The sequence below is a fragment of the Anoplopoma fimbria genome, chromosome 11 (assembly GCF_027596085.1).
Source record: "Anoplopoma fimbria isolate UVic2021 breed Golden Eagle Sablefish chromosome 11, Afim_UVic_2022, whole genome shotgun sequence".
Classification (NCBI taxonomy): domain Eukaryota; kingdom Metazoa; phylum Chordata; class Actinopteri; order Perciformes; family Anoplopomatidae; genus Anoplopoma; species Anoplopoma fimbria.
This window is the reverse complement of record NC_072459.1, coordinates 865,997-878,874: the sequence shown is the minus strand read 5'-3', so window position 1 is coordinate 878,874 and position 12,878 is coordinate 865,997. Positions and strand designations below refer to the sequence as shown.

The 12,878-nt window shown below is 35.9% G+C and overlaps 1 protein-coding gene across 1 annotated transcript in view; it reads left to right on the top strand.

Moving 5' to 3' along the window:
- The first annotated feature begins 3,475 nt into the window (after positions 1–3,475).
- Positions 3,476–12,878, top strand: part of LOC129098049 (protein TsetseEP-like) — an 11,989-nt gene continuing 2,586 nt past the window's right edge. Inside the window, 1 exon segment of the mRNA XM_054606995.1 lies at positions 3,476–3,694. Coding sequence (XP_054462970.1) covers positions 3,497–3,694 — 198 coding nt within the window. The 5' untranslated portion in view covers positions 3,476–3,496.

Here is a 12,878-nt window from a genome sequence, read left to right as displayed (position 1 = left end):
GTCGTCTTTAGTGAGCTGTCAGAATGAAACTTTACTCTTAAATAGTTGGGTGTGGCGTCGGTGATAACAGCCTTAAAGAAGAAGAAGTTGGATCCAGAGTTCGTTTTCCGTGTTCTGCCCGTTTCGTGCCAAAATGCTGCAGCGCAGTCGCTAAACGCTGAGTCATATTGGTTTTGTGCAGTCATCATAAATGACAGCAGAGGGCACTACATTCCCCAGAATGCCCTGCTGCTTCTTTAGCACCAGTGGAGGAGGAGATGCTGTGTGTTTCAGAGTCCATTAGCATTCATTGATCAGGTTGTTTGATTATGGGGGAGCGTTCAGTTTGTGTCAGAGGAGAAGAGGAAGAAGAGACTTGTTCTTCTTCGTCTTCATGCTGCTTGGAGGACCAGCAACGAATCAATTACTGTAGCTGATCAACACAGAGTCAAATATCAACTAATGATTAGTTCATCATTGATTAATCTGCTGACTGGAGCTGAAACGCTGCGACAGGAAATGAATCAGCAGCAGTCGATCAATCGTTTGAGTCCTTTTAAAAGAGAATATGTTAAAAAACAAATGGTTTTAAATGTGATTATTCTTTGTTTTTCTTTTCTTTTTGAGTTTGGGAGAGTCGGTCGAACAAAACGAGACATGTGAAGACGTCTTCTTCACCTCTTGAACATTTAGTTTTAAACACCAGTGATTCAAAACTAAAACCAGAACTTTAATCCCAGAAGACACATGGAAAGATCAAAAAGTTATGATTTATGCACCTGCTGATATCTAGAGATCATTCAAACGTATTGATTAAGAAGTGAGGTTACTGAAGAAGAGAGACGAAGACTAAACGTGGAGAATTCCTCTGTTTGTTTGGAGAAATATATGAAAAATATTACAACAATATCCGATTCTACCTAATCAATAGTGTAAAATACCATTTCAAATAAAACATCTTAAAAATATAAAGGGTTGGGGACATAAACAATCGACAAAACAGTCTGCAGAGTAATCAATACTGATACTAATAATAATATTTACAGACTTACTGTCGATCATTGAGTTGATTAATTGTTTTTAAACCTTTGACGTCTTCAAATGTCTCGTTTTGTCCTAAAGATGTTGAGTTTCTAAGATTAGAAACTCACTTCTTTGCATCAAACCTAATCAGTGAACCAGTTATTGATCTTCTGACGACTCGTATCGGCTCCAGTCGGATCTTTTTTTCTAAAACCTGAGTCCTTTAACGGAGCTGTAACTTTGTGTGGCTTTCAGACTAAAGTGCCTATAAAGACGTTGAGTCAGTGAAACTGACGTGTTTCTGTTTTAAAGGCACCGTGTTGGTCTCTGAGGTCGGTCACATGGTGCCTTCAGGGCCTCTCAACTGATCTGGGATCAGCTGAACGAGTCCATGGTGAGATTAAATGTTGAATCTGAGGAGCTCAGACTGACACGATGTGATGAATCTCAGTTCTGTTGGTCAATAAAAATCTTTTCTATGACTTTCTTTGTCCGATCAGTCTTTATTTATTTATTTAACCACTGGGGACGTTTTAGACTTTTTATTTTTAGGTTATTTGTGTTATTGCTTCACTCTCGACTCCTCCGATACCACGTTTGGTCGTTGACCTTTAACCTCGGAGGTCGACTCTGGAAAACCGTCGAGCTTCAGTTTTAAACGTCTCAGTTTCTGCTCATTTCATGAAATAAACAAAAAGAATCTCATTATAATACTTTAGAAACAGAAAAATATAATATTCTATAATAAGAGATAACTGTGAAAGAAGTGAGTACTTTCACTTTGATACTTGAAGTACTTTTTGCTGATATACTTATTTTGTAACATTTTGATTGACTTTGACTTTTAGTGGAGTGATTTTAGATTATCTATACTACAGAAGCAGTATCTCAGAATGTCGTTGAAGCTTCTACGTAGATTTCAAAAGGTCAAAGGTCACTGTGACCTTATGTCCGTCTCATTCTGGTGAACGTGAAACCTCAGAAACACCTGAAGGGAATTTACTTTATGTGAGTTTTAGTAAAAAAACAACAGTGGTTATATGTCAACAAACTGTCATTTAAAGAGTTAAATTCTAAAAATGTAGACTGTAGTTAACACACTTAATATACTACACACACACACACACACACACGTATACAAAATAAACATCACAAAAGTCACCTAAAAACAAAGAAAACATTAAACACCAGAATCAAACTTCAACAGAAGGAAACAACTATCAGCCAAACAATCTGATAAATAACAAAACATTAAATATATAATAAAACAAATGGAGAAACAAGAAGCTCGTTCTACTTCATACAACCTCATCTCATTATTGAACATAAAAACTAAACTAAATATGATTCAAAGTAAAACACTAACAATATTTATATAACTAATCAAAAGATGAACTGTCATAACTTTACTGATAGTCTGACTTTTCATCAGGTGGCTATTTAAGCTATGTCAGCATGCTAAACTAATATTTGTAGATAATTATGTGACAGTTTGGAGACATTTTGTCCTCTCTTAACATCAGAGCAGCTTTTGAAAAGATTAAGAGTGTAAAGAATTTAATCAAGGGGTGGAACCAGTTACAGAAACACAAATTATGCAAATAAATTCATTTTTAGAGCTTATAATAATAAAACATTCTTTCTCACATAGGTATTAAATAACTGCACTTTTAGGTGGTTTTGTTTACACTAAATTCCATATGTGTTCCTTCATAGTTTGGATGTCTTTTTATAAAAAAATAAAAATAAAGAAAAACCATTGAATGAGAAGGTGTGTCCAACACTTTTCACTGGTACTATATATATATATATATATATATATATATATATATATATACCATGAATATACATATGGTTTATGTATACATATATATATATATATATATATATATATATATATATATATATATATATATATATATATATATATATATATATATACATAAATATGTATATACACAAACCATTGAATGAAGGTGTGTCCAACACTTTTCACTGGTACTGTATATATATATATATACATATATATATACATATATATATATATATACATATATATATATATATATATATATATATATATGTATATATATACATATATATATATATATATATACATATATATACATATACATACATACATATATATATATATATATATACACATATATTGAATGAGATATATACATATACATCATATATATATATATATATATATATATATATATATATATATATATATATATACAAACCATTGAATGAGAAGGTGTGTCCAACACTTTTCACTGGTACTGTACATCAATGCTTCATATTCTATAAAAACTATTTTATTCTGAAATCTTAAGTGGCAGTACAGTGATCTTCAGTGCTTTTATTTTGAAAGCAGCCTGATCAGCTGTTGAGGGTGGAGGAGCTGCTCAGTGTGTGTGTGACTGCAGACCAACACACACACACACCTGAGCAGCTCCTCATCATCTCCTCTCCGACCTCCACCATGGATCTGGACCCGACCTTCATCCTCTCCGCGCTCTTCTTCACCGTCGTGGCCGTTTACTTGGCCTCGTCGCTGCTGAGCAGGAGGCCCGACGCCTCGTCCTCCTCTGCGGGGAAGCAGGAGCCTCAAGGCGGCTACGAGGACTCCGTCCCTCCGTCCAGAGCTCTGGGACAACCAGTGCAGGAGCTCCAGGTGGAGGTGAGCATCCAGGCCTTCTGACCAGGTTACTGATGAGGGATCATCTATCAAAGGGACAGGTTTAAAGTTAATAAAAACAAACCAATTAATTATTATTATTATAAATCCATACATTTCTTATTCTAAAGAAGCAAAAATAAGAAAACAACTTTATCAGGTTATTGATGAGGGAATAATCTATCAAAGGAACATATTTAAAGTTAATAAAGCTTTTTATTTTCTCACACAAACTAATTAATTATTATTATTATTATAAATCCATACATAAAGAAAACTTTATCATCTGGAAAAAATGATCAATATAAATAGTAAAAGTAAATAAAAACAGGAAACATATGGATGATGACGAAAAAACTCAAATATATTGAAATATATATCAAAGGAACATATTTAAAGTTAAATAAAGCCTATTTATTTTCTCACACAAACCAATTAATTATTATTATTATTATAAATCCATACATTTCTTTATCTAAAGAAAACTTTATCAGAAAAAATAATCAAATGTATATTTGCATTTAGAGAAAAAATCAAACAATTGAAAAATATCAAAAACATATTTAAATAAGAAAAAAAATTTTCTCACACAAACAATTAATTATTATTATATAAATCCATACATTTCTTATTTAGCAAAAATAACTTTATCATCTGGAAAAAATGATCAATATAATAAAAACTCAAATCAAATATATTGAAATATATATCAAAGGAACATATTTAAAGTAAATAAAGCAAACAAACCAACTAATTATTATTATTATAAATCCATACATTTCTTATTCTAAAGAAGCAAAAATAAGAAAACAACTTTATCATCTGGAAAAAAGTATAAATTTAAATAGTAGAAATATATAAATGGGAAACATATTGTATATTTGCATTTAGAGAAAAAGGATGATGACGAAAAAACTCAAATATATTGAATTTGTGACATTTATGTGGTATTTATTTATGTTTTACTATTATATAAAGAACCAGAGAAAGTTTCATTAATTGATACATCTTTTTATCATTAATCAAATCTTTAATATAGAAGGACACAAATCTGACACCACCTGTTTCGATGGATTCTGATCAGGTTATTGATGAGGGAATAATCTATCAAAGGAACATGTTTAAAGTAAATAAAGCTTTTTATTTTCTCACACAAACCAATTAATTATTATTATTATAAATCCATACATTTCTTAAATAAGAAAACAACTTTATCATCTGGAAAAAAAGATCAATTTAAATAGTAGAAATATATAAATGGGAAACATATTGTATATTTGCATTTAGAGAAAAAGGATGATGACGAAAAAAACTCAAATATATTGAATTTGTGACATTTACGAGAAATGTGCTATTTATTCATGTTTTATTATTAAATGTAGAACCAGAGAAAGTTTCATTAATTGATTAATTGTTTCATCACTAATCAAATCTTTAATAAAGAAACACAAACCTGACACCACCTGTTTCCAAAGATTGATAGATTAATTGATTTGGCAAGTTTATAGAATATAAATCATGATTAAAAAATATAGTTGACACTTTGAATATACTGTAAAAACTGAAGTAGAACATTATTTAAGTATATATGTATTTTATTTACAAAAGGAAACCTCACAAGAGTCTCTTAAAAACAAAAAAAACTTTAACAAAACATCAGAATTGTACTAAAACAGACAAAAATACAAAAGAACAAACAACTTCAACAACAAAATAATAATAAAAATGTGTCCCATTTCATACAAATTCATTCTTTCAGTAATTATTTTAACATTAAATATTATTTAAATTAAAACACTATTAACAATATTTATATTAATAAAAATAGGATGAACTGTAATAACTTTATTGACTTTTCATCCAGCGCCATCATCAGGTCAACTTATCATTAGCTAATGTTAGCATGCTAACATGCTAAGCTAAAATTGTGAACATTAGAACATGTGAGACATTAGCATGTTAGCATTGTTAGCATGTCAGACAGCAGAAAGCACCACTGATGCTAACAGAGCTAACGTTAAAAACAAAAGTCACAACCCTTGAAAGCAGCATCGCTGTTCATCCAGTGTGGCGTTCAAGGACTCGCTGTGTTGGTGGAGTTTACAGTATTTGTCCCCGGGGTCTGTGTGTGTTTCACCTGAACAGATGTGTTGAACAGCTGGACTGATGTTAGATACAGCAGGGCTGACTAAGAGGTCAACCTGGGACGACTCACAGACCACACGGGCTCGTAGATCTACGTGGTTCAGCTCCACAGCTGATGAACGAGACTTCTGGTTCTGCTCTTTTAAATGTTCTCTAGAACAAACTGAACTGAACTTTACATTACATTACATTACATTACATTACAGTCATACATTACATTACATTACATTACATTTATCCAGACGCTTTTAAGCGACTTACAGGAAGTGTATTCAACATAGGTATTCAAGAGAACTACTAGTCACCAGAAGTCATAAGTGCATCTCCTTTCTTACACAAGCATCTTAAAGCATGCTTGTGTAAGAAAGGAGCTTGAACTCATGTTGCTTTCCATCTGTTGAGAGTTGCACATGCTCAGTAGTGATCAGGTCCTGACTCGGAAGAATCTGACTTGCTCCGAATATAAAGTGTTAAATATTCATGTTCTGTGTGACAAAAACCACAGTTTGACCAGGATGGGTTTGGTCTGAACGAGGGTGGAGGAGGTAAGGAGGTAGGAAGCAGGGATCTCGTCACATGATGGTCTCTACGTTTACATTTTTGGGGCTGCAAAGATATTTTGATTCAGTTTTTATCTGTTGATGAATCTGTTGGTTATTTTTGGGATAAATCGACTCGTTTTTGGGATATTTTTTAATTATTAGTAACATTTTTAGTCATTTCCATCCATAAGATGCTGGAAATATAGTGAAATATGGTTTCTTTGTGTAAATAATGTTCGTTTGATGTTGTTTTTTTCATAGTTTTTTAAAATAAGCTTCGGTTATAAAATGCTAGAAATACTGTGAAAATTGTGATCTGTGTGCTCATAATGCTTGATTTTTGCTGGGTTTTTTTAATATATTATAGTAATTATTAGTATAATTACTAGTAATTTCAACTTTAAAATGCTAAAAGATAATGTTACATTTGATATTTTTGCTTATATTGTTGATTGACTGGCTAATTGTTTAATCAAAAATCTTTTTTATTATAGTATAAATTATATTTGTTTAATTTATTAGCTGTAAAACGTTGTTATTTCATAACCTGCGCTCTGTGTCGTGTCATATTGTAACGATTAGCTGAGTAATCGATCGTTAACACGCCTGATAATCAATGAAGGAAGTCACGTGACATTTGGCATCCCCATAAGTCACCTTGGGGACAATACGTTCTCTTCATGGTGGACGTTCTGACGTGTTCTCCTGGTGCGATGGTTGATAGCTGGATTTGCTTGTTCACACAGACTCATGAGCCGCTCAGTGTTTCTGCCTCTGAAACGTTTGAATATTCTGCTGATGAAACGAGATTAGAACCTCTCATGCAAATCTGGGCTCAGTCGGCGGCAGCAGGACGGCGTTCTCCACGGGGGCCCTTCGTTAGCGTGACCTTTAGAACATTACATTACATTACATTACATTACAGTCATTTAGCAGACGCTTTTATCCAAAGCGACTTACAGGAAGTGTCTTCAACATAGGTATTCAAGAGAACTACTAGTCACCAGAAGTCATAAGTGCATCTCCTTTCTTAAACAAGCATCTTAAAGCATAAACCAGAGCAAAAGTATAGTGCAGAGGCAGATTACTATGAAAACAATAATTGCAACAGACTAATACGAATATAATAAGTGCTACAAACTACTACGAATAGGATAAGTGCAGTAAACGAATACGAATTCAATAAGTGCAGCGAACTGATACAAATACAGTAAGTGCAACAACTAATACGAGTGCAATAAGTGCTACGAGGAAGGCTCAGGGTAGTACTTCTAGAAGCATGAAGAATGTGCCCACTGCTGCTGCTACATGTTGGGGCCCGGCGTTTCTATATCTGGCGGCCAACATGCTTCCTATATTTACACCTGTGCATGTCGGCGGTGTCACATGTCTGACATGCCACAGAGGAGATGCCTTCACGAGGCTTCATGTGAGCTTTCTGCTGATTCAGTTCTGAAGCTGTTACCGAGAACCAATCAGAGACCAGTGTGTTAAAAAACAACAACAACAACTATATGTATATATATCTATATATATACATATATATACTGCATAAAAACACACTGTTCAAATTAAATAAAAGATTGTATTTTCATTGTCATTATAAGTGTTAATGATGTGTTATAATCTTAGAGCTCGTGTTAGGAAGTTAAACATCATAATTCATCTCTAATATCTATTTTATATTAATGTGAAAACATCTTCAACCTACTGGATTTATTCTAGTTTATCACCAACACTACATTTTACAGATTACATGTTCACCCAATACTCATTTTCACAGAACAGAGCCTGAACGCATCATAATGTAACTGAACTGAACCTCCATTCGTTAGCCGTTAGCTCCGTTATTTAGCCAAGCTGCTAACAGCTAACAGCTAACGTTAACAAGCTCTCCTTCTGCAGATTTCAACACAGATTAGATGTTAGCAATGTAGCATCATCAGGAGAATAAATAATGTCTAACAACAGGTGTGTAGAAGTAGTTTGCACCTGAGACTGTTTATAAGAAGTGGACGTGGTCGTGGTTACGCCACACGTTGGTTTGTGGACTGATGTTTTGAAGCCTCGAGGTCAGCAATTTGGCCGTCGCCATTTTGCTTTTCTGCAACCAGTCAACAGAAGTGACCATATTTGGATTGTGGAGGAATTCATATATTTGTCTTTAATTGTCCATCTTGGTTTTTGTCTGTCACCATCTTGGCTTTTGGCCGTCACCATCTTGGTTTTTTGCAACCAGAAGTTACACAAGAGGGCGGAGCTTCAAACATCAGAACGCTGAAGAAGACGTTTTTAGGGCGGCCAAAATGTTCCAATTAACTTTCATTAAGGTTTTTATCAGTTCGTTACAAAGTTTGATCTTTAGCTTCGTTGGCGGAACATACGACAGAATGTGAAGCTTTGTGATTGTTGGTGAAATGCACCCTGGGAGTCGTAGTTGACTTAATGCCTACAGGCTTCCTGTGACCTTTTGACTTTTTAATCTAAGAACCAGATATTTTCAGTCAGAGAACAATGATCCAGGTTTCTTCTTGTGTCTTTACTTTCGTATTAAATCGACTCTTTGATCAGAATCAGATCTCAGCAGACGTTAAATCCTCCAGAACCACGAGGTGTTGGACCAGAACCTTTTCTCTGTTCTGTTAAAGCATCAGGGACATAACTCTAGAGTCCCATCCTCACTGTCTGCAGCACACAGCAGCAAAGGATCATGGGATATTTGTCTTTGTGCGGATAAAGGAGGTCTCTTTGTTTGTGGAGTCGAGACACAGAGAGTGTTGTTCGTTCTTGATGACTGAAGCATCAACGTCAGCGTCAAACAGTAAAACAGTTTATCTTCTGTGTGACTGTATGAATGTAAAGTCAGACAGAAAATCAACACTAAAGATTAATATCTAATAAGTCTGTAAGTTATAAATCTGTCACTTCAGCAACGTCTAGAAACAACAAGCGGCTTTTGTTCACTTCTGTCTGACATCAAGGACTAAACTGCAAATAAGATATCATTTAGAATATAACTGAGAATAAAAGTAAGAATAAATATGAGAATATTTATTTGAATATTTTCTCTCTTTTTTTTTTTTTTTTTTTTTTTTTAAGCGTCTGTTCTCAGCTTCCTGTTTTAGATTTTACAGCCTGAAGCTTCTGGTGTGGCTGCCATCAGAGCCCAAAGAGGCTCTCTGACATTTATGTTCTTCACATGTTCTCCTGCTCCTCATCACGCCTGAAAAGGTCAGAGGTCACCGAGCTTCATGTGAGACTCAAGTTAACATGTTAAACTTGGTGCACCAGTGAGAGAACGTGGAGGTTCTTCACCTGGAGAACTAAATGTTCTGATCTGAAGTGAAGTCTGGTAGAACCGGTCAGTGACTCTGTTCAACGTTTGTTCTCCTCGTTCTCTGATGAGGAGCACAGCGAGGCTGCTGGAGAAGCAGCGCTCCATAAAAGGACACGAGAGGGTTCAATGTTTAATGCAAACTGGAGGAGGAAAGGTGGAGCAGCTGCTGTCTGAACAGAGGGTGGAGGCAGTTAGTCTGGTTCTATATCATCTTATAATATATATATATATATATTATATATATATATATATATATATATATATATATATATATATATATATATATATATAAACATATATACGCACTGAACTAAACAGGATACTCAGAAACTGTATGACTTCATGATTATGACCGTTCTAATAGAAGACTGTCAGAGTAAAAGTATACCAAAAAAGACTTTTATTCTGCCTTAAAAATGTTACTGTGCCTTCAAATAGATGGTCCCTGGTTCCTCTGCTCCTCAGTGCTCAGAGTTGTTGGCATTGAATCCAGGATTAAACAATGGCTTCATTTCCTCCTCTACAACACCACATCCTGGTCTTTCTGTGGTATTTGGCCGTCATGAAGCACTGAGTTTATAACGTAATTAAAGGTTGCGTTTATCCCACAGCAGCTCTTTATAGAAACAACAGAAGTTAAAATCCTTTAATATGATAACAATAATAATACTACACACACTTTTACTGAAGGAACTTTGTGCTGTAACAGAGTAGTTTTACTGTGTGGTGACAGTACTTTCCCTGTAATACAGGACCAGAATACTTCCTTCACCACTAAACACTGGTCAGACTGAACAATGAAGAGAAACAGGATTCAGTCTGCTGATGAGATGTTTCTCTGCAGTCTTGAAGACGTTTCTCTGCAGACGTTTGCCTGCAGATGTTTCTCTGCAGTTTGTTCTGCAGACATTTCCAGCAGACAGTCTTGAAGACCTTTCTCTGCAGACCTTTCCCTGCAGACCTTTCTCTGCAGACCTTTCTCTGCAGACCTTTCCCTGCAGACCTTTCTCTGCAGACGTTTCTCTGCAGACCTTTCTCTGCAGACCTTTCCCTGCAGACGTTTCTCTGCAGACCTTTCTCTGCAGACCTTTCTCTGCAGACCTTTCCCTGCAGACCTTTCTCTGCAGACCTTTCCCTGCAGACCTTTCTCTGCAGACGTTTCTCTGCAGACCTTTCCCTGCAGACCTTTCCCTGCAGACGTTTCTCTGCAGACCTTTCTCTGCAGACGTTTCCCTGCAGTAAAGTTTCTTGCTGTTTCTCTCTTGAATGGTTTGAGCATCAGGGAGCTGAATGGAGATAAATCGGAGATCAGAGGAACAATGAGTCTGTGTTTTCACAGAGAAGGAATCTCTCTGAAACAACGACAGTCTGCTCCCTCTGAACAACATGGTGGTGGGTTTACTTCTGTTCACTCCTCAGCTAAATACCTCCGGAGTTTAATTCATACCCTGAACTGAGTGATGTCGTCGTGTTTATATCCACAGATTATCTCAGAATTTAGTATCTCATAATCTTGATTTAATATTTATAGTATTGTTTTAGGGTTTTATAATCTTGAGATTTAAACTTTATCTCATTATTTGGATTTAAATGAGTATTTTCAGTTTATTTTATCAGTTGTGTCTCTGGTCCTGGCAGTATTTGCTCTAATGCTTCATGTTTGAGATCATCAGCTGAAGGAAAACATTGCTCAGGACTTACTCACCCAACGGACATATTTGACCAATTAAGGCCTTGTTTTGGACCAAGAATACAGTTTAACATACTGCTGACTCATAAGTGATTTAATGAGTCTGCATTTAGCATCCTGACTCAGAACATTTTGTTTCAGCGAGTCGGCTCTTTGTTGCATCGGTTATCTTGGTGTTTCATGGCTCAGGAATTCAGAGGAAGTGTTTTGGTCTGGATGCCGATCCGGTTAGAGGGGATGATGGATTAAGAGCAGCAGGAGTTCTTTAATAGTCAGAGCTGAAGCGTTTCTCTGTCTGATGTTGTCTCTGTAGTGAGTCATCAGCAGCAGAACGGTGGCGTCCGTTCAGGCCGAGGCTGGTTTGGACGGACCGGACAGGGCAGGGACACAGAAGCCTCTTATCTGATCACATTCCTTCTTTCCTCTGCTCTTAAACACGCTCAAACAGAAACTCATGTTAGCTTGATATATTGGGGGAAGAAAATGAGAAAGTTCCAGAATGTGTTCAGCCTAGCTTAGCTCAAAGACTGGAAGCAGGGGGAAGTCTGTCTGATTAACATTGTTAGCTAACAAGCTAATCAACAATCAATCCTGCAGTTGGCAGGTGAGAAGCCTAGAAGCTAACTTGTATTAGAGTTAGCTAAGTAGAAGCTAAGTTTCAAGCTGAAGCTAACTCTAAGCTAAAGGGACAGATAAGTAAACTCTGAGCTAAAGGGACCAACGCTAACTCTTATTTAACGCAACGTCGAGATAAACAGGACCAGAAGTTGTGGGTACAACGCTTGGATTGTTTGGATGGTTACCACAGAAAAAAACATTCGCGGAACAGTCAAACGTCTAAATAAAAGGACCCTTGAAGCTAACTCTAAGCTAACACAACTTAGAGGCTAACAGGACCAAAGGCTGATGCTGAACTTAACAAACCTAGACGCTAGCTCCTCAGCTAAACACTTCTCCGGCTTCATGTTTCTCGTAGCATATAACTAGTTAAAACAGAGCCAAAAAAACAGCCATTCAACTTTCACGTTTATTGTTGTGATTTTAAAAGAAAGATAAAATATTCAGTTCCTTCTTTCTATTGTAATTTAACAAGAGAAGCTTCAGTCATGAGTTCTTCATAAACCTCTGCTGCCCAAATGTCAATCTGTGCAAACTCAGCACTTCACGACAGACACGGACAGGTTGAAAGGGTTGAAAGGATAGATGTGTACACATATATATTTATACATATATGTGCATGTATACATGTGAGCTGTCAGGTGTCGGGGGGGAGGACAGGTCTGCGGACACTGAAGAGGGTTTTATTTGTCCTGAAGTCAGCTGCAGGCGGCGTCTGATCCTCAACGAGGAGCTGCAGCTGACAGGCGTCGGTCAGAGGTCAGAGGTCAGACTGTAAACGTTACCTCCTGACGTCTTTTCCTAACCACTTCTCCTCGACCTCGATGGAAAACATCAGAGTTCATGAGGAGTTAG